Source organism: Pundamilia nyererei, unplaced genomic scaffold, assembly GCF_000239375.1.
Source record: "Pundamilia nyererei isolate P.nyererei 1_Seehausen unplaced genomic scaffold, PunNye1.0 scaffold00130, whole genome shotgun sequence".
Taxonomy (NCBI): domain Eukaryota; kingdom Metazoa; phylum Chordata; class Actinopteri; order Cichliformes; family Cichlidae; genus Pundamilia; species Pundamilia nyererei.
This window is the reverse complement of record NW_005187531.1, coordinates 25,664-49,328: the sequence shown is the minus strand read 5'-3', so window position 1 is coordinate 49,328 and position 23,665 is coordinate 25,664. Positions and strand designations below refer to the sequence as shown.

Sequence of the window (23,665 nt, the reverse complement as noted above, 5' to 3'; positions counted from 1 at the left end):
GAGTCACCCGCTTTTGCCCCGTTATTGATAACATTCAAAGAAAAACTGAAACTGACACTCAACTCATAAAAAAGGCAAAACTAAACATTTTCCATCTATAAAATCTAAGACGAAATGAGCAAATCCACAAAAATGAAAATAAAAACTACTTGGGAAACAAAAGTGTAATAAATCTGCTCTGATCTATTCCAAGAAAGGAAACAAAGGAGACATATTTTCAGCTTGAATCTTTACATATAATTCACCTGACATATGCTGGGGTGTGTGAGGGGAGCCGGTGCCTGTACTGATAAATTCTGACTGGACTTTCTCCAGTGTGTCCTCCAGTCTAATGCACTGGGAGGGTGAAGCCTGTCAGCTATAGGGTGCTGTGGTGCATTGAAAAAACAAACCCCCCTTTTTTTTTTATCCAAACAGCATGAGGCCTGAGAGAAAGAGAGCGAGAGTCACCACCGTATAAACCCTAACACTACCCACCACCCCTGGGCCTCCCCCCAAGAAGCTCTCAGTCTCAGACTGGGAAGTTTGCGCTCTCTCCCTCTCTCCACCAGACAGGATATAATGCTTTCCACATGTGAGAGAAAACAAGGGAGGGAACGGAGGGCGGAGGAGTAGAGGAGGGGGAACAAGAAAAGCTAGGAAAAAGTGGGGCTGGGTCAGACTAGAGCAGTAAAGAGAGGAGAAAGATAGAAGGGAAAGAAATGCAGATTGAAATAAGCTTCGAAAGCTAGAGGACATTTAAATAAAACTAAGGTCGCAAAAAAAAAGAAAAGCTGTCAGATATTAACATTTGATCAACTTTGTTTCCTTTAACTTTGGCAGATAATAATGAAGTGGCAGTAATGAGTAACAGAAGACTGGCATGAGGACTTGTTTGTGGAATGAAATAGTTTTGCCCTCATTTAAAAACAATAGCTAAGCTGCATTTCAGTTTCGTTACTTTATCCTCTCTTTCATCAACTTAATGTTGTGCTTCCCCACAAAATCTAGAGGTTGCTATTTCAACAGAACAAACTGGGAGAGATAAATAAACAGAAAACACAACTGCGGTGCAGCCATGTGGTGGACATTGTCTTTGCTATTTCACAAAATGCTTGTAAGTACAGTAGACAAAACACGGCACGGTAAAAGGTGGAAATGTGGCCTAGCACTAGTCCACACTCAAGAACACTGACATAACCTAGCTACATTCAATTCAATGTGACTCATTTTTATTTATACAGCGCCAAATCACAACAGCAGTCGCCTCAAGACTCTTTATATTGTAAGGTGAGACCCTACAATAATAGAGAGAAAACCCCAACAATCATATGACCCCCTTTGAGCAAGCGCTTTGGCAACAGTGGGAAGGAAAAATTCCCTTTTAACAGGAAGAAACCTCCAGCAGATCCAGGCTCAGGGAGGGGCGGCCATCTGCCACGACCGGTTGAGGGAAAGAAGAGAGGACAAAGACAATTATAATCTACATTATCTTAAAGGCAAGATCGGCTGTATCCATGTTTGTGGTATTCCAGGATCATTAATGTTGGTGGACACTGGCAGGTTTTTTCCCCCCTACTAATTTTCCAACATTATGACAATATCACAATAACCAGTCACCTATAACAATGTGATTGGTCACTTTCAGTTTTGAATATCTGGGACCAACATTAATTATGATTGCCCAGAAACAAAACCAACACAGGGATATTGGAAACACCTATCTTGGGTCTGGCAAACAGTGTTAAAAAATTAGGACTCAGTTGTCAAGTGTATTGTGCACTAACCGCTGGCAGAAATGAGAAGGTCTCAGATACAAAAATAAATAATAATAATACAAAAAAAAAAAAAAAAAGGAAACAGTTTAAGAAACTGATGCAACTACATCCTAGCACACATCACTCAAAGGTTGCAGTTTTGTCCCATTATCCGGCTTCTTCCTCGTAGCACAAACTGTGGGGTGTGCCTGTCAAAGTACATGTGGTATGAGGCTTTGGTCACAAGTCATTACCTTATGGTTTTCACCACACGAGGTCTTTGAAGTCAAGGCAATCGAGTCATTAAAACAAGGCCTCAGGCCACAGCAACCACACACTAACAGCTGACTAATTGGATATACTGAAACCTTGTGAAAAACTAATTCTTAATAAGGACGTTGCTAACTGTTAATAAAAGATTACATAGTTTTAAGGATGGTGCAAAATGTACAATCTTAGAGATTGTACATTTTGCACCCCCCACACAAACTATATTTTATTTTATATAAATATAATACGTGTCTGCAGTGGCATCGGGCCTGCAGCGGGTTATGGGAATAACATCTTGCTGCTAAAATGGAGCCAATGTGAAAATGTTCCAAAGGCTGATCAGAGCTGCATACCTGAGCACCCCCATTAAGCTGATAAAATCTATGGACTAAAAGAGGGCGAAGACAAAACCACACACACTGTGGTCAAATTAGTTTGAACAAAGGAACACGTGATAATGAGAAAATACTGTTTTTAGAAGTGCTTTGATTTTTTTTCTTTATATCAAGACATTCAGAAATGACTTGTTTTTTGTTTGAATGAACAGGCACCACGTTAAGAAGTATACTTCATGACAAAAACACTTGTCAGTTACTGTATTAATCAGGTTATTAAAGGGTTATCTGATCAATACCGTCAAATAATAGTAACGGAGCTGAAAAGTGAGGGAAAGGGCGAGTCCTTTCCTGTTAAGCATCAGCCACACTTACATTGTACGACATGTCAAGTATTTATTTTTTTATTTTTTAAGAAGTTCATCATAAGTCAAAAATAAGGTCTTGTAGATTATCCCTTTCAGAAACTACAGCTCCCAGCGAAATGACAAATGACCCACCTGGAGCCAAGAGGCGGCACAGAAACCAAGCAGCGTCTCCAAAACACTTCACCTGTGGACCGGGCTTCAACCACCTCAGCTTGCCAGCAATGTCTGGCACCACAAGTCCCAGTCACACCCTAGTGGTAACCCTGGCAGGGCGAAAACTTCATACCGACTCTTGAGCTGAACTTGGAGATCTCAAAAGAGTGTGTGAAAATGCTGAGATTGACAAAATGTAAGCCGCTGACCCGCATGGCTCAAAGGCCTCATCACGCAGCACTAATAAAATTTAAAACTTAGGTTTCCCACTAAGAACCATCCCCCCATCCACCTCCCACCCACCTCCCTTACAAAAAAGTGAAGGGACAATCAGATGGGGCGCCTGCGCTGTCTGCACAAACTATCTTGGATCATCTTCACATTCCTATGCTGTTCACTCATCTGCAGGCGCTTTCACTTGCAGTTTTTCAGACATTGATGAATGCATTATTAAGGCACAAACGAGCCACAAACGTCGACTGAAATTGTCAACATCATTTGAACCAGTGCTAACTGACTCCCTAGTCACTGTACAATTTTAAAAAAAAAAAACATGAATAAACTATAGAGAGGAAATCAAATTATGCAACAGCCCTCACTTATGAGAGTGATACAGAGATTCATACAAATAAAGATACATTTCTAGATCATCATGCGTACCGTAGGCAGGTAAATGTGAGTGGGTAGGAGAGATGGTAAAGAGATAAAGAATAATAAGGGACGACTAGAAAAGAAAAGGTTCCTGGGGTGGTCTCCTTCTCAGGTTTCTGAGCCTGATGTGAGATCATGTCTGGACACTGTTAGAGGGTCATGGGGCTTTGTTCTAAATCATGTACTCTAAAGGCAGTTACATGGACTGATTAACCAAAGCGAGGATCGCTCTAAAGGGAAGGTTAAACAACACGACACTGGATTTGACTTTGCAAAGCAAAACTAGCACAGCTCCCTGCTGCTGACACTTGCTGGCATGACTGAAAGTACTGATTAACCCCAACCCGTTTGACAAAAAGCAAACAAGATGTCAAATGCACAACTTTTTGCAAAAGGTATTCATGAAATTGTAGATGCAAAGCTTGATGTTGTGTTAATATGGATTTTCCTGGTAACAGCAGTGTTTTAAAGTGGATCTATGTCAAACCTGATGTTAAAAGAGAATACACCAAATCGCAACGACAGTTGCATCAGGGCGCTTTATATCCTATGGCAAAACTCCTACAATATTAGAAACCCGAGAAATCACACAAACCACTATGAGCAAGGGAGGAAAAAAGAAATCCCTTTAAACAGGACGAAACAGTAACATAACTAAGGGAGGTTTCAGGGTCACCTGATCTAGCCCTAACTAAAAGTTTGTTTGTTTTTTAAAAAAGGAAACATAATGTTACAATATGACTGTACTGTAAATTTTAACATATCACGACTCACCCAATTTGCAATGCGGGCCCCAGCTGTGCATGCAGGGAGCTGAGCCTGAATAGTAAAAATGTGTCATTTCAAATATAGATCCAGAAAGCCGCCACTAGCTACCACTTTCCGCACATTTTGAACCACAAAATGTTTTCAATCTTTGCCTACATAAAGCTTCATAACATGTAAGAGGTCTCTGTTCTGTCAATGAATTGATCTTAAATTGAATGTCGTCTGTGTTAAGCAGACTTGGACAAAATAAATCACCACACACACCTTCCTAAAGATTCAGTGCATGTTAAACTAAATGTACAAAACACATTTTCCTGATAAAGCAACAGGTATCAACCATAACATACAAATGACAACGCGGCGAATAGATTTTTCATAAATGCACTGTTATTAAGACTGGAGGTCATTACAGCCTGAATAATGAGTGCTGCAGTGTAACACAACATTCGTCTTTATGGCATGAGATGATTAACTGGATGCAGGATTTGTGTTGGCTACTTTTGCATGCCAAGGGAGGTAACCTGGGAGCTGTGGTGAGGAAGAAAAACAGCGAACCCATGCTTGGCCAAATTACAGAAATATATAAGGACATTTATGCACAGTCATATAGCCGTACATGTGAGGATGGAACAAATAACACAGCTTGAGACATCACACGTTGAGAAGTTTGTTCATTCTTGTTTGACACCTGAACGGTTTAAACTGGCAAACGCTCCGTGTCTGTACACGAGCGGATTATATAAAAAGGAGGACAGTTTTTGAGTTGTGACCCTCATTTGCGGCAGGAAACCTCACTGCCAAAGTACACACATAAAATGCACAAACACACAGATTTCCTCTTTTACCTGTTCAATTTGTAGGAAAACTATCTCACAGGATAGCGACCCTGCCTGACAGAAAACGGTGAAGATTAGTCTAGGCCAGGGGTTGGCAACCTGCGGCTCTTTAGTCCTTATAGTGCGGCTCCGCGTGGTTTGGGAAAATAAATTTGTTTGTTTTTTCAAGTAATTAGCTGAAGTGTATTTTATTTATGTTAATTCTTTTTTTAACTTGTACTTCTAAATTGGAAGATTATTGTGATATTGAAACACAAACATAAAATGATATTCTATTATTTTTTGATCGCTCAAAATAAGCGTCGCACTTGCGGAAGCCGGTATACCCGCCGAAACGCCGTGCCTTTATCGAGACTTTCAACCCCAGGTAGGCCAATTATGGATCTTCGGATCCACATTATGTCGGCAGCTGTTCTCCACCGTGAACTATGTTAAAAACAAACACTGCTCACGCCTCACAGACGACAGCTTACAGTCCTGCATAAAGATGAAAGTGACTTCGTACAGCCCCGATTTCCAGACGCTGTGCGCAGAGGTTCAGGAGCAGAAGTCCCATTGTAAACATATCACGGCAGACCCGACGATGTTTGCATGAACAGGCTTTTCAGCATCTCTTTATTGACCACTTTTCACACACGGTTGCTGTACAGCCGGCTGTAGCTTTTCAGCTCACAGCTGCACAGACGTTAAAGCGGCGAGGCGTGATTGCGGGTGCCACTCAGGTGCGTCCGCCTCCCCTGCAGCGCCTTTTCTTTAAGAGTTCAAAATGTGACATACCTTAGAACACCTTAGTTGTTCACACAAAGCATAAAGGTAAAAAAAACAAACAAAAAAACAAACAAACAATATATACAGTGTTATCTTCATTTTAGATGTCAAAAAGTATTTGCGGCTCCCAGTGTTTTCTTTTGCGTGGAAATTGCGTCCAAATGGCTCTTTGGGTGCTAAAAGTTGATGACCGCTGGTCTAGGCAGAGGAGGAAGAGAGACATAGAGAAAGAAAAAAATGGAAAGGAAGAGAGGATTAAAGTAGGAAGAGGAAGAAATGAACAGTGATCAAGCAGATGACGACACAAAAGTGACCCATGATAAAAGCAGGGAGAGCTGGTGTTTGAGGTTGAGAGTCTCTGAAGAGATCAAAGGCCGAGAAGGAAAAAGACAGAGGCAGAAAAAGAAATGCAAACAAAGAGAGATTAGACATGTGCACCTGTTGGTTTTGGCGCGCGTGGAGTGCAGTCGATAGGCCCAGAAACTCTTATGTAGACCTTTGGTTAGGGAAAGAAATACGACTTACAGCGAGCCCAGTGATTATCTTGGACCTAACATAGACCTTGGACTTAAGATGTGATCAAGTGGTTGGCACATTGGCTTCAAATCAAACCCAAACATGCTGCAAATACTTGTATGTCATATGTTTTCACATCCATTACTCATGAGTAATTAGCAATGTTACTCACCCTTGTTTCTTCAAGTTTGTCTGCTTTTAACCAAAGTTATGTTTGTAGAGTCACTGAGTCGAAATGATTCTACCTTCATAATCACGCCTTTGAGATGCAAGCTCCTTAACTGAACACTTGCACCAACCTTAGCTAAATCAAGGCAGGTGGAAGAAAGGCTTCAAATGCAACATGAGGAGCTGCTGACGGCAGAATTAAAACAAACAAGGGGAACAAATGAGAGCCAAACCGTTTTGTTTTTCTAAAACACAAAATATATTTATTAGTGAAAACAAATAGTAGTAGTCAGACTTTAACAATCCTCTCTCAAACATGTCTGACTCTTCTGATTAGAGTGTATGCAGCTCCCATTTATGTCACGTAGCTCAATCTAAAGGTAGCTTAGCTAGATGGCAGGCTAACTAATAAAATAAATAAAAGAAACTGATGACGGTCCATTCCACTTATTCATCTGTGGTGAATAAATGCATTATTTGGCATTTGAGCATACATTTATTTAACTAGCACAAGTGGAATTATGCTTACAAGCTAACTAGTGCTACATGGTTACGTTAAAATGTGCTGAGTAATATTAAAGTACATTCAGGTTTATGTTTAAGTTCTGAAAGAACTTTTTCCTTTATGAAATTTCCATTACAAACGCCGCCTCTATAAGTCTGTACACACTTGTGGGAATAACAGCCATAAATTACAGTAGAAAAAAACACTATTATATGAGTCATTTCATCTACAATCATAATCTATTTCACAATCTCTTATTTGCCTGAAAACCTGGATGGATGGATGGTTTGAAAGACTGCTTAAGGGCAGTAGGTCTCAAAAATGGTAGGTGGTGAAAATCTTTGAAATGAAAAATATGCATCTGTTTAACTAAACTGTTTTCTCGGTTGGAAATTTGGATTAGATTACCTACTGATATTTTTGTTTTTGTTGTACATGTCATGTTGTTTCAATCCAACATGCAAGCTGAATAAAAATAGAACATTCTTAATTTTTTGTCTACAAAAATACTCAACATATTTTATTCAGAAATTGTCGGTACTAGTTTTTGCCAGGTCAGGTTTTTTTGTTTTTGTTTTTTTAGTGTGGGCTCAAATGTGGGACTTTACAGGGCCGATTATCTAGGTAATAAGATTTGAGATGCAGCTTCATGAGAAGAAAGGGCAGTGATATGTACTATTTATTTTTCTCCCTATAGCACTTCTTACCAGCAGCCAACTATGTGTTTTGTTTTGAATAGACACACATATGAGATTCTCTTTAGCTCAGAATTGAAACAACTAAATTCCCGGAGGATAGGCAGAATGAGTGAGCACAGATGTCGGAAAGGGCTAATACAAAAAAAAAAGAAAAAAAAAAGGAAAACAAAGCAAGCCATCTCCCTTATTAGCCATAAATAAATGAATGAATGAATCATCTGGAACTGGCTGAATAAAGAGAAAATTTAGCCTCTGGCAGATTCTCCTGTCTTTTGTCAAGTCTGTGAAGCAAAGTGTTCTCACCCCAGCAAGTACAGGCCTATTTCCTGTATGGTAATTTAAAGAAACATGACTGCCAAGGTGTTTATTTGTATTTTTTAAATACCTGCAGATACAGATTACTCACATTAAATTGAGGAAAAGGAATTAAACCAATGCATCAATGTCAGTTTCAACATCATAGGACCTACAAGCCTGCAGCAACTTAAAGTACTATTAAGTAAGGGTCCAACCTAGTTCACCTGAAATTTGTGCAAATACAGAATTTGAGTTAAAAACCAATATGAACTCTCCTATATGCAAAGGATATAGATATATAGTAAATCCAAGGCGCGCACACACACACACACACACACACACACACAGTTTCATCAACATGTCAACTGTTGGGGGGGTGTCAGGTTTTTTTTGTTTTGTTTTTTTCCCTGAGCTGTCTAAACATCGAAAACCTCTCCTATTCAGATTCATGAGTCGATCGCTGGTGTGTGCAGAAGCTTGAGCATGAGTGCTTTCAAAAGGGAGAGAGAGGGAGAGAGTTCCCCAAGGACATTCACAAGTTTCTAGTATGTAAATGGAAAATGGCTTTGCTGCTGTAAAAGCCAGGAGGGGGAGAGACGTGCTTCTTTGATGATGTATGCAGGAGACATATGACGACTCCTCTCGAAGAAGATTCACCCATTTGGCATTCCTGCTGCGGCGGTCAACGTGCTCGGTTTGGCACCTCATTAAACACCGAAATAATATTCACATTCTAAGAATGGGTAGGTAGATTATATGAGTCCATGATTTTACACTTACTATAAAAGTCGGTCTCATTTTTTATTTGACTGCCTTACTTTTTTTTTTTTTAAGTCAAAATTAGATCCACTGAGTAAGTTAATCATTTTATTTGTTCCTTCATTATCTCATACTTTACAATATACAGTCACATCACTAAAACTAACACAGTGCAGAGGAGTGTAAATCAGCACGCCACTACAAATGTGGGCACAAACGCACGCAGACTACACCACCAGTGAACACAGATACCTGTTCCCACAGAGCTCAGTATCAGCCTAACAGTGCTTTCACACATAGACCAGGTAACGCAGACAGACTAACGTTTCCGGGAAAGGTAAGAGGTGTTGGCTGCACTCCTGTGACTGGGAGCCATGAAAACAGAGCAGGATTAGAACTCCTACTTGCTTCAGATCAAGGACAAAACACCATCAAAGACTTTCTTTATTTTGCATTTGTGTGTGTGGTTAGTGTTACAATTATTCTTCAATTTTGCTAAACTCGAGCTTTGCAACGGACTATTTCCATCTTTTATATCGTTAGCTTCATAGCATAAGTGCCTAAGTCATTTTTTGGTCAAATTGAGATTTTTGCCTAACTTTACTCCCCTACCACTGCTGCATCATCCTGTCCGTCTGCCTATGTCATCACAAAAAAATGACTTAGGCACTTATGCTATGAAGCTAACGATATACAGCCTATGTTTTGACTCTAAAACAGGAAGTTCCATGTGGGAAAATGGCTAAAGGAACTCGCATTTGGCAGAAAGCCGTGAAAATGCAAGCCAAAGACAGACGCCTGTATGCAAATTAGTCATGACGCTCTCAATTCAGCTTCACTGAAATCATCAATGGGAGCACGCGGGCACATTTGCATAGACTTGCAAGCATTCGAAAGCAGCAAAACCTGTGAAAAATCTCACGTTTTTGATTGGGGTAGCACGGGCAAGGCTATTTGTAAATCTGAAAGGGATGAACCTCAGACACATTCTGCCAGAGCAAATGAAACATGAGCTCTCAGCTTTGTCCAATTCCCAGGCTACACAGCCTGAGCACATTTTCTGAAAACATGCATTATTATATCACAATTGTTTTAAAAAAAAAACTAAGTCCATAACAAGTGAAGAAAAGCTGCACATTGTCACCCTGTTCGCTTGCCAGCAAGATACCAGCAGAAAACCTGGCCAGCTGACGTACTGATGCCTGGGCTGGAGTATTTGAGAATAATTGGCATGACACCAGCCAACCAAGCCTAAAACAAACCTGGTCTATTGAAAAGTAAAGATCTGGGAAACAGAAGTGTGGAAGTCAAGAGAGGATGAGGAGGAGTGGATGAGACCGGATAAAATGAGACTGTAGTGTTCTTGTAGAAAGCGTTATAACTGGGCTTCTGCCAGAAAAAACTAAAACTTTAAAAAGAAAGAAATAAAGGAGACAGACCAGCTTGCTTGGCTATTGACTCAACATTAAGACCTCTCAGCTAGAATGCCAGGACTGATTTCAAAAACGCGCCATCTGTCTGTTGGATGAGAGATGTTTTCTTTGTGAACCACAGATTTTCTAAATTCAGGAAGTAACGGGGGACACGATCTATACTGAAAAGCAGTAAAATCATTTAAAGGGATTCTCCACAGGTTACGTCACAGAAAGGATCATGACATTAAGGACTGGCTTGCGGGTTTTGGGTGAGTACATATAAGTGACGGTATAGTCAGAAGAGATTCAGGCTGTAAATTGTACAGAAAAACATGTCAGAAACCTAAAAACAGTCTATTCATACTACACCAATACACATCAACAGTAACAGGTTTGTTGAGCCTGACCACAAGTTGACACACTCAGAAAGCAGGACATGCCAACTGTTTGTTACAACCAAGTCAAACAGGAGGAGATCACATAGAGAACCTGGACAGATGCACTTAAGACAGTGTAAACAAGCATAGGATAACTGGTAAGTTTCTTAAACTCAACGCCTACAAGTGAAATGTGCTGCAAGAACATCTTAAGATGGTCCCCGTGCAACAAGAGCAATATGACTTTATGAGTCAGACCTCATGTGAGACATTATTGGTCATCAAATCCCAACTTGACTAAAAAAACCATTATATTGTACTGGCGCAATCTATGCAAAGTGTACACAGTACGCCTGGATTTTTCATTGTTTATCCAGGGAACAAATATCATTTTGCAGTCTTTATTTCAGAGAGCTGCACTGTTTGGCGATCTTGAGTAAAGCTGGCCATCTCCGTGTCAAACACTGAGGCCTGTTTGGCCTAATGCTCATGTTCCATTACTTTTGAGTCAGCCTAAACCAAATAAACTACTCGTTTAGTAGACACATATCTGAGCTCAGAGACACTGATAGCTAAACACAGTTGTGCATGTAGCTTTTTATGAGTCTCCATGTTTATAAGACTTGTGTATGTGTGTGTATAGGCAGACATAAAGATATGGATAGCACCAGAGCACGACAGTAGGGATTCACACGCATTTGGAACAGTTAAAAGTGGTGTTTCGGAGTCTACCAGCATTTCATCTCATGCTCAAAGCTGTGACACTCCTCCTTGCCTCCTAATTAGCGAGCTGTAGCACATTTTCCCCCTTTGCCATTTTCTGTGCAAGAAAAACAACAACGCATTTCTTTTCATCTTCCAACCAGCCTTGTCTTACAAAGACAGACGGAGGCAGAGAGTCCAGAGTTCAACTCATTAGTCCAGGTCACTTCCTGATTCATCTTCAAAGCCAGCAAGCCAGCAGCGTACAAAAGGCAAAGGACATGGTTTCACATGCCACCACCCACAGACACAATTACACCATGAATCAAGAGAAGATGAAGATGTTCGAGAAGATAGGCAAAGAAGAAAGTAGAAACAGTGAAAGCATTTTTAATCCACTGAAACCTGAAGGCATAAAGATCATACTTTTTTTTCCTGAGGTATTCCAGCAATGCTGAAACCAGTGCCACAAAAACCCAAATGTCAAAGTATCTCTAGCATTTACAGCATTATAACCATGGACTTTACTGTCTTTTAGCTCATTATTTTTGCTTTAAAGACCAATTGTTTTCATGTTTAAAGGTCAGTCATTGAAACAAAAGGGTGTTGAGACCAAAACAGAGCCAGAGGCCCAACGTTGCTAATATTGCTCTGTGTTTGATGTATGGGGATGGATTGCAGACAGACTCCAATGACAAATATTTGTGTTCTATGATCGTACTACATATTACTAGATATGTACCACATTTTAGTTCACGTTGAGGCATTGTAGTGCAATGGCTTAAGTGGACAAAACTGTGTGGTTACTACCTGGACATCTTTAAATGGAGCTGGAGGCTTGTTGCCTCCAATTGCCCAAAAATGTAATCACTGCTGCTTTTCACAAAATAAAATCAAAGGTTTACTCGGCTACAGTATACCTTCTTCATATTGTGTTTTAGTCAAATTTAAGGTTGCTTACCTGTGAATTCACACATGCACACTATACACGCTACCACAGCTTTACATCGGTGCACTGATGGGCCTTAGGCCTGTAAATTTACACAAGGTTGCCATGTTTTACTGTCTCGCAGTATGTGAATAAAGAAGTTAGACCACCTCCATGACCCTGCGACCCTAGAGTTTGGGAGGCGTCTTACAAATCCTCAGAAACTGAGAGAAGACTGCTGCCACTGTGCTTTTGTGTGTTTGTGAGTGTGTGTGAGACTCCACAATATGAAAGCCTGCCATTTCTTGGCTGCGACCGATTCACACGATCTTTTCTACTCTAGTTTTCATTCCAACCCCCAGCACCTACTTTAGCATTTTCTGTCTATGCTCTGAACTGCACGCTGCCTTAAAGAGGAAGCCCCAAAGCCTGCTGTTACTTATGCGCAGTCAGATCTCCATCCCCCCCCTCCCAAAGAAAATGCACTTACCATATACAAAAAACCCCCAACAAAAACAAAAAACTGCAACTAGGCATAAAAACATGGGTGAAAATTTGAGACACCCTCGGAATAAGCGCTCCTTAACAAAAGTACAAGTTGGGAGATTATATATGCGACTCAGAGCACCGAGAAAGAGGCGTAAGCAGAGAAAGAGAAACGAGGGAAAAAAGGCATGCAAAACAGTCTGATCTGCTTCTCCACAGTTGGAGCTCCAACTCTCCTCATCAAGAATGTAAAGCCTCTTCTGCAGGAGTGTGCGCATGCATCCGTGAGAGTGTGTGTGTGTGTGTGTGTGTGTGTGCGCATTTTGAGGGGGATGGGGACCATGTTGTCTGGGGGGCAGGGGGAGTGGGAGCTGGTCCCCGTATTCTCTTTGCCCTCCCAAATGGGCATTTTGTTCACTGCCCCCCTTTGCCTTCACCACAACCCCCGCCCCTTTCCTTTCCCCTCTCTCTCTCTTATTCAGGCGGAGTTCATTTCGAGTCTCGCCCATTGTGGCGAATGAAGGGACTGACTTGCTAAAGGGTGGCCTGGGGTCCCCTGGCTCACACTGCCAGGTCATCTCCTGTTGGAGCTAACTAAGTAACACTGGCTGGAATCTAGAAAAAGAAAACACAAAGCTTGGATCACCAATAAAGATCCTCTCTCTCTTTCACACATGCACACACATTCATTGTGGCTTATGTGTGTGTGAGAGAATTAGTGTGTAGAAAAGAGAGGGCAGAGGGAGGGTGACGGCGAATGGGACATGAAGAGTGAGAGGGGTAACAGAGAAAGAGAGAATCATTAAGAAAAAGTGAGAATGAGCCGATTAAGCACAGCCTGTTAATTAGTTCTTATCACTAATAAGCAGAGGGCCGAGTTAGCTACTTTTGCTAAAAACCTGGAGCGCTGCGCAAGGACAGGATTTAGCTCAACACACAGGAGATAACTGCATGGATAATTTCAGTTGTCAGGAAAGTTGATGATGAAACTATATAAATATTATATACATTTGGACCAAAAGTTACTGCTGGATTATTGTGGTCTCAATATCTAATGTATATCTCAGTGTTTTGTCACACGTACTGTGGTTAAATCAGAATAAAAGGTTACACAATATTGTTACTGTTTTCACTCAGTTTGGGAAAGCTCAGCTTTTTTAAGTGTTGCTTTAAAAAAAAATAAGCCCAGTCGATGCGTTTCCTACAGTAGATGTCAGTCTGCAATCCCTCCTAACAGAAAAAAGCGCTGACTGGCACAGAAGCCAAGCACTATAGACAGGATCAGCTCCAACAATTGAATCTTAGCCAACCAAAAGAAATACAGATTGAGTGCGTTCTCTGCTTAGAGATCCTTCTTTCTAACATGGGCCCAAAGCCGTTGCAAACTTGTGTACGCTAGAAAGCTTCGCTGACGAAAATAGTAGTTTTATCTTGCACAACACATGAGTTTCTGGTCTACCGCTGCCTCGACTGAGTGGTACATTTGTGTTATTGTGTGCCTCAGATGTTTAGTGGGTTAGCTAGGATCCAAACTTACATTTGAAAAACACAAAAGTCTGTAGCTTTAGACCTACAAGGTAAAAATTGCGAGTGCGATGGATTTGAAAAGAGTTCTTTGTTTGTTTGTAGTTTGCACAAATCAACAAAGTGTGTTAACTGTTGCCACGTGACATTGTAGCACTAAGTTCACGTATACCCTAGGGTTGTCATGACACTAGAATTGCAAAATCCGTGCTAATACCCAGTAAAGCAGTCCATACCATCTGATACCACGGGATAGAGTTTGACCCCATCCTCCAACAACAGAAGGAACGGCAAAGATGCTTGAAAAAGCCAAGTTGTTCATTTTTAACAAATTTTCCCAAATTATAAGATAGATTTAACAAAATACGCACTTAAGATCAAGTTTAAAGGTTTTATTCATTTCTATAATTTTTTTTGATAAATTCACTTTAGATCATGAATGTCAAATGTAGGTCAAATGATAGAACTTATTAATAAACAGAGTACAACAAACAAGACCATACCTAACATCACTGTGAAAGATTGAACTGGTCACTCCCTGCACTTTAAAACAGACCTCACAGCAAAAGAAGAAACTGATTTTAAGAAATTATTGTAAACGTAGAAAAGTTAAAGTTCATCATCTTGTCCACATCTGCCGGCAGCCTCTCTCTCATCCACTGGTCACACTGCTCTGCCTCAGTCTGCAGCTCTTTAGGTGTGAAAACCCCATCTGATTTGGCTGCTCTGCTCCGGACAAATTTTCAAAACTCAGGACCATCTTCTCGGTTCAGCAACGTTCCTTCGCTGCTCTGCACAGCCAGTAACATGTCCAGTTGTCCCCATGTCCATAATCTGCTCCGTCACAGCTCAATATTCCACCTGTTATTCATGTTTTATCCATCTACACTGAGCTCAGCTGCTATATTAATGGTAACAGATGGCTATTGTGTCCAATGTGACTATTGGGCAATTGCTAATAGATAAATAGTGAAACTAGTTGACATTCATATTTCAGGGCTATACTTCTTTATTTAAGAACATTTAGTTCATTGTTCTGTGAATAATGCCAGATGCTAGCTCTACCTGCAAGTGGCCCACTTAGCTTTATATCAGGTTAAACCGATAAGGACAGTATGTTTACAGCTTCCTAATCTAACTGCTTAACTTCAAAGCACTTCGACAGCAGCCAAGGAAACATTCCATCGAGATTCTTAACAGGAGCTTGGCATTTTAGGAGCAGGTCAGGAGGGGAAAAAAAAAAAAAGAGTGTGCAACCAAAACAGTTACAAAAATGTACAGGCTTAAGAGGCTGTGGGGGAAAAAAACAAAACAAAACAAAAAAAACACAGCAAAATCAATTTCAGTCAAAGCCAAACTGAGAGGCCCTCCTTTAACTAAGAAATGTGGAAAACGGATCAAAAAGCGGTGAGTTAAATGATCTGGCCACGACAGTACAGACAGATTTAAACCACAACAGCTGGTGCAGAAGGAGAAGAACATCAGTTTCATGCTTTGTCCTGACCGCTGTCCAACGGGAGCCAAGAGGCAGTGCAGCAGGCTGTACTTAAACTGGCTGAAAATGTAAAGGGATCTGACCGAAATGATGGAAAGCTGTATCATGTAAACGCTCTGGAAAAAAATATATTTCTTTCCATAAAGCTCTTCCAACAGCCTTGCAGTCCAAAACGACTCAAACACAAAACAATCTACAATTTGTATTTACAAGTCAAATTTTAAAACCTGACATGGATAACTTAAGACTGACAAGAGAAAATGTCACTTAAAACATGTGGAAATTTTTCACTTTTATCTGCTGAAGGAAGAAAGTTTTCTATGCTCAACTTTTTGATACGCCAAGTACTCTGATAGCCCAGCATTGTCTAGTATGCAACTTACGCAAGTGTGATGTGGAAATGTGATGTACTAAAGCCTCTAGTGCATACACACTGAGAACAGACAGAAGATAAACTTTTGAAACCAAGAAATGTGCAAATCAGACTGTGGACACCTTTTTTTCTTTTGAGAAAAAAAAAAAGTGTGAATGCGAGTTTGTATGAATCTCAAGTTTCATCAGTGATCTTTCAGCCTGGTGCTGTTATGAAGACATTTTCTTAAAACTACCACACAGTCAAATTAGCACTGATCCAAAACCACAGGCTTTCATATTTGAGCACCATGCATATCTGCACAAATGTAACAACAGTCCACCCAACAATAGCTAGACAATAGGCATTAATTTAAAAGTCTGAACTAATAAAGTAAAGTCAACATTCCCACCTCTGGAGCCACGTCAAAAAATAAAAATAAAAGAAGATGGCCTCCTTGGTCATAATCATATTAAACAGTAGACTCTAATAAGACCAATAGATGCCCTACCCAAGCTAAGAAACAATAAGAAAAAAAAAAAAGAGACAAAATTATTAAAAATGACCTCCTTAAATCCAGACAGCTTCTATCTGACAGTAATACCCAACTCCTAGTTTGATCCAAGAATTCTAGGGACCTCGCAGCGTTTGGTGTGTGCTTGGTTTAGAAGCCAGACACACTGTTCTCAAAGGCAGTTTGGTTATAAAGGGTGCCTGAACCCCTCAGTGGCTGGAATTAGGCCCAAACACACAAGCAGCCATTGATTTAATAAAAACTCTTTACTCTATTCTCTCCTGCATTGTAACAGAAGTAACAATCGACAGAGCTGGGCTGCTTCCCAGGATTTTGGACAGCCCAAGAATTTTGAAGACCAATGTGAAAGTCATCCCAAGTTTAAAACACTACAGACGTTGCTGTGGGACCTTGCAGCTGTTGGCAGAGAGCCCTGTTTTTTCCAGCAAAATGAACAAAGGAAAACAAATTCTCAGTTTCGACTGAACAGTACAACTTTCAAATTATAGAAGAAAAAAAACTCTTGCCAATAAATGTAGACAGCGTATAGCCTCGAATGTGCACGATGCTCATTTGCAATTCAGCAAGGATAAAAACAATAAAGAACAAAAAAAGAAAACATTAAAGCTGCACACACTGCAAAACATTGCAGCTTGAAGTTATGAAGTATTCATGCATCTTCAGCAACTTGGGAGCAAGAATCTAACAACTATGTTTTAAAAGCAGGTAGTTTTAAAGCAACAGAAACTTTTCTGTGCAATAAAAGCTTGGGGGGAAAAAAAGACACTGTTAAAATGGAAAAAGAACAGACAGTCCAGCACAGCCTCAGGGGGCTCATATACCAATGAGATGCATCACAATTTATGGTCAGAATGAAAAAAGAAGAAAAACTTCTGGCCTTGCTATTCAATTCAAGGTCGACTAATTCACAGCACTCCTGGTTCTATTAACCAAACACATAAAAAGAGATCGGAGGGAAAGGCAAACAGTGCATACCATTAATGGGATGAGGTTAGAATCCAATCAAGGTTAAACAAAGTAACCACATGTCACATTAACAGAGATCGTTAAAAACCAGACAGGAAGACTTTTAACCCATTCCCCCATAAATCCTATGGTTGAGCCGCAAACACCCAAGAATTTTACTTTGCTTTTAACATTTGATCCTGTGCTTGTTGTTTCAATGTGGATACTTTCTTTCTGTAAAGTGTGGGAAAGCTTAAAGTTGTGGTCTTTAGATAATAAGGATATAGAACAATCTGAAGATTAGGCTGCGACAGTCCATCAATTCTTCTGAGCACTTTTCCAGTTCCACGGCCACAGGGGGACTGCAACTTATCCCAGTTGTCATGGGGCAAAAGGCAAAGCCCATCACTAGGCTAACACAAAATGACAACCATTCAAATTTACTCTGCTTCCACTACTTGAAATTCTGTCATTCGTATTTAGACCTTGGCCTACTAGGGTAGCAACAAGGCAAGACTCAATCCAAATTAGTATTCACTGTCTAGGAACCAAGAATGTACGTACCAACTCACGAGCCAGTCTACATACAAGGTTAGAGCTGAGCCAACGAAAGATTTTCCTAGTTGTTCCTAGTAAAATTAATTCGTTTATACATTGGTTCACCTCTGCTGGCACAAAATAAAATATTAATTACAGAATATCGGTTTAAATATGTGAACTGCATTTTAATTAAGTGAGACAACTGGGTTAGTTCACATTTGCTGTGACGACTTTACGATCTAACCCTGCTCGGACTCACTCATTTAAATGCCAGATAGAAAGAACAACAAGAATGCTCAAGAGTTCATCAGAATAAAATTTTACTGCAACATCATGCAGAGCTTCTGTTTGAATACTTGCATAATAAACATAGTAAAGATGGAGGAATGAATGAGAATGAATGAGACTGTCAGTGAAACAGTCTCATATGAAAGAGAAAACTTGGTCGCATTACATAACCTCTGTGCCCCGAAGAAAGGGAACTAAAAACAGCCCCATTATAGCTGCAACAAAGCAAGAGCAGAGACGTGCTGAAAAGACACTGAAAAGCTCATATTCCCATTAGATGAGGACTATTGAAAATAAAAAGTTCTATAAGACACCTCTTCTTTCATATAATCTGGGTTATAATCAGCTGAAAATGCTCTCAGACTACCAGGTTCCAATCTGAGCAGACAGGCTGCACAGTGGCTCACAAATAAATCGTAATCGTGTTGTTAATTGAATGATCTGCTTCAACATGCACACTTAGAGAAGGCTCAAAGTCAAAAGAGAGAGAGTGTGGATGGGGAATAGTAACAGTCCCAGATGAAGCAGTGGGCCTGTGAGGCTCATAGTAACCTTGACTGAGCACAGAGCCATGCAGGCAACGCAGTAAGAGGCAAGAAGGCTTTGAAGCTGTACTGCAGAGAGCCTAGCAGGAATTCTGATGTCCTGCTGTATATCCTCAAACCTTCCTCCTCCCCCACCCTGTCTCTGCAACTGATTCAATATAAAGTGAGGGAACGGGAACACAGGCCAATAAAAGAGAAAGAAGAGAAATGGGAGCAAGAAGATTAGAATAAAGGTAGATGGAGACCGAGAGAGACAGAGGAGTGCATGTTAAATCAAATCAAGCCAAGTCTAGGTTAAAGAAACCAACAAAGTGTCAATCTCAGCTCTGTTACCATTGGACTGATCCCAAACCAGAAAATAGCAGAGTGAAGACATTGTCAGAGCTACCCCAACACAAACCTTCACTACGCTATCAATATTCAATTAGGGGGCCAGGGATAAATGGACGAGCCAGCCTCAGGGGTTCAGCCTCAAACCATACTTTTGTGTGAGGATTGAGGCCCTTGAAACTAACACAGTGAAACTTTCTTTATAAATAAGAAGCCAAGAGTGCATACATGCTTCTCAACGTTAAAAGCAATCAGGCTATGTACATTTAACATCTCTCTTTACTGCATGTTTACAAGTGATCAAGCCTGTTGCTCCACTTACTGGTCAAAAGTAGCTGCAGTCGTGTGTTTTGTAAGAAAAGAGATTGAATTTCCAATTGAGATCCAAAACTAAACTTGCCATCTTCAGCCTTCTGCTTAAGCCTGCAGGAAATCGAACATGAAAAGCTCTATGGGTATCTAAGACCTTCTCCTTTCACAATAAGCAGTCGTAATGTAGAAATCTTCATCATAAATTATTCAGGAAGATATGAAACGTCTCATCAAGTTTCTGATTGATACGTCGCAAACCTGCAAAGTCTGACCCTACCTACAGTAGGGTTTCACCACTAAATCAAATACATATATATTTATATTTATATTAAGAGCAGACCTGTCAGAGTAAAAGCATCAGCTGTAAGCCCTCAAGTCCCCTGATGACTAAGTCAATGACAGAGTGAACAAGGCTAACCCAGTGACTCAGAAACACCGATGAGAGGCGAGCCTCAAATTACACATCTGCCAGAGAATGAGGGGTGGGGTGCAGAGGGGTACAATTACATTTTAAATGGGCATGCTGGGATGCTCACTTGATGGCAAAATCCTCAGATCTCATCTGAAAAGGCAGCGCGTGAACTCGGCACATAGCTCAGTGGACAAAGAAACCTGAAGAACTCCTTTAAGAGATAATGAGGGCCAGCTGTGACTCAAGACTTTTAATGAAAATCAGTGATTCTGTTTGGATACAAACATATGTGGAAAAGATTGTTTTTCTTTTAAAGAGAGAAAGGGACAAAAAAAATTAGCTGAACTGGCACATCTCTGAATTTCAATCAGGCACGATATGAGCACCACAGCCGATGTCCTTTCGTGGCCTGAAACAGACCCTTGCAGTTGTGTTTTCACTGGAAAACCACTCTGGCAAATCTGTGAAATGTGCCACTTCAATTGAAGTAAGTAAAAAAACAAAAAAAAGCTTCACGCCAAGTCAGATTTTCAGAGCTCTGCAACATCTTCATAGCTCAAAACCGTTTTCCCCTGACACGGGGGAAGGATGCCGACTGCTGAACACTTCATTTTGTACGATGCTGTATGAATGCGAAATTAGTCACGAGAATCTAAGTGAGGCCGACAATAAGCTGAGATCATTTCGTATTAATTACATCTTTGTCACTGATGGAGGCGTTTTACTCTCGTTTGAGGGGAAAACAGCTATTAATTCAAAGTATTCACACCAACAGGAGCTGAAAACAAGAATTGCACAGGGAGAGGGGAAAGAAGTCAGAGAAAGGGAGAGCGATAATGATGGAAAGAACCAGAAACGGGGCGGCGAGAGCACAAACTGGAGCTCAGGGAGGGGATGAGCGGTGACAACAGCAGATCCGGTGGGATCAGAGGAAGCCCTCAAAGCCGACTCCCAAAGCTGGGATGAAGGCGGCTCAGTGTGGAAGCAGAGAAGATGAAACACCATTTGGGGCCGAGGCCCCCCCGCTGCTGCGCCTCTGTGTTCGGGGCCTGCGAGCTCCTCTGCCTCTGAAGTGCTAAACACCTCCTTCACACCCCTGGCACTGCACCCTCCTGCCATTTGGTGATTTAATGCAGCACTGCACGGATGGATGATTATCATATAGTGCATTTACTCGTCTACTGGGGCTGCAACAATGCAGTCATTCTCACTGATGACTCTGGCTTCATTTTAGAGTCGAAGCATTTTTTGTTTGGTCACTACAATACTAAGAATGAGTCTCCAAAAATGCTCACTTCAGTATCACACAAGATGAACACAAATCTGCTTGCAAGATGGAGTGATTGAGTTTGGAATTTTTGAATGAAATGACTTCCACTCTCCAAAGAAAGATCTGTCTCTCATGTCCACCGACTCACTGTTGAATGGGTTCATTTCGGCTGGTATCTCATGAGATCAAAACTCCAAAACATCTGCATCTTTATTTTGACTGTGACGCTTGCTTGGCGGACAACAAACAGTGATCACGACCAAACTAATCGCTTATCTTGAAAGCAGTCGGCGGGGTGTCTTTAGAAGGCAATGAAGCACACAGCTAGAAGCACAAAATTGTGACAATTGCAGATTTCCTCCTTTTGGACCTGAATATTTTTGGTGTTTTGGGGCTTTTAAATAGACAGAAGGACTAAGAAGATGTGACCACAGAATTTTCAATTTTTGTGGAGTTTTATTAATTAAATTATTAGACAAATCTACAAAAACAAATTCTAAAATTGCTAAAAAAGATTGCTCATGAAGAAAACATGTATCAGTGGCAGCTTTAGGTGCAATCATTTGTGCTAGAACTGATGCTGAGAGAGTGTGTTTCTATCCACGTGGAATCCAGGCTGTTTGCGTTTAATCATAAACCATCACCAGCTCTTTCTGGGGGAAATATGATTTTCTGGATGAGCCCATATGCTGCAGCAGATTGACTTGCGGGAGATTATTTATCAACCAGGTAAAAGATAAACTCGAGTATGTGCACAATGACATGTGCTCAGGAGCACACAGCGGGACAGAGGGCACTCATTTTTAAGAAATTATGACGTGCATTATGAAGGACACTTTGTCCCGCTTTTTGTTGGCATTTTCAGGTAGCGTACACAAAAAACAAACACACACAGAGAGTGTAGTAATAATTGAAGGTATTGGAATTTAAATAAATTTCATTATTACTGGGACTACTTAAGAGCTTAAAAAAAGAATAAAAGGGTAAAACGCCAGCCTTTCAGAATCTCAAACCTCCGGCGTGTTCATGTCCCAGATAAACGCGTCCCAACTTCAAAGAGCCTGTTGTTACACTGCAACATAGAAGCTTATTGTTTCGCAACACTTTTAACATCTCTGTCGACAAAGTATCTTTTCTGCGGTTATGAGAGTATTGTTGTTATTATTTTAGTTTTGCGCTGTGCAGGCCTGTTTTAGAGCTCCTGTTTGCGCCAGAAAAAAAAAACATTAAAACCCGCTCCAACTCGCTCGACGTGACACGAGCGGAGGTTATCTGCTTTGCACCCAAACACATTCAGCGGTTCTTCAAACAACTTGGTGTCTTTTATTTGTTTTATTTAATTACCTGCATAGTGAAGACTCCCAGCTCCTGAGAGGACAGCTTTTTCATCTGTTCGGCCAAGACTTGCGCTTCTTCCAGGATGGAAAACTCCGTCTCGGCTCCGCAATATCCACTAGAAAGAGCCAAGCAGATTAACACGAAGCTCCGCGAAAAAGCCATGAAGCCTCCGCGCGAGCCAATGTGTTTATCCCGAAAAGCAGCGCGCGCGTTCGGTCTCAAAAACAGAGGTTTCTCCGCTGACCGCCTCGCCATGATGGTTGAGGGGGTTTACAAACTGGAGAAGCACGGAGTCAGAACGGGTGGTTTTGAGGGGGGGAACTTCAAGGGAAACTACTTTTACAACTTTGCAGCGTAGAGTACGTGTGCCCTTTCTCTCCGGTACAAGTCTCCAGAATTCCCAGCGACACAAATCATTGCACCTCCTTGAAATCCCTCCAGAGAAGAAAGCAAATCCATGCGGGGCAGGGAATATGTTTATTCTTTCTTTTCTTCCCCCTTACGTTGTCGGTGTTCCCTCTTCGATCAGTGCCTCCAACTCCTGGAAGTCTGGCAAAGTGTGTGTGAGCCGGAGAGTCACCACAAAGGGGGTGAAAGTAGTAGGCGTGGAAACACCGAGGAGTCCTGCCGGCGCCTGGATCTGACGATCAATGGATCAGGCTTTCGCGATGCCTTCAGTAGCTTCGTGAAAAAGAACACCGCCGATGTGGAATAACCCTGTTTTATAGACAAATACGATGGGAAGAGTTTTTATTTCTCAGTCCCATTCCTTCAACGTGTGACAAAACAGGTTTATATTTATATATGAGTGGTACATATAAATTACTGCTCAAAAACAGAGAAATCTCTTTAATTCGAGGTTCCACGAAAGCACCATCACGCCTTCAAAGATTTCTTACCAGTCACCAAAAAGGGAAGCGCCTCTGGGGAGTTTCACAATGATTTATTATTTTTAACTCTGTATTTCATTTATAGACTTGAAAAAATAATTAATCTTTTAATGGTTTAATTTCAGCTAAAAGCTAATTTTATCGAAATAACCC

General features: G+C 40.9%; 1 protein-coding gene across 1 annotated transcript in view; it reads right to left on the bottom strand.

Annotated features, from left to right (window-relative positions):
* The window catches only part of cachd1 (cache domain containing 1), a 99,646-nt gene extending 76,425 nt beyond the window's left edge, over positions 1-23,221 (bottom strand). Inside the window, exon 1 of the mRNA XM_005743278.2 lies at positions 22,629-23,221. Coding sequence (XP_005743335.1) covers positions 22,629-22,877 — 249 coding nt within the window. The 5' untranslated portion in view covers positions 22,878-23,221. The remainder of the gene's footprint in view (positions 1-22,628) is intronic.
* Positions 23,222-23,665: the final 444 nt, after the last annotated feature.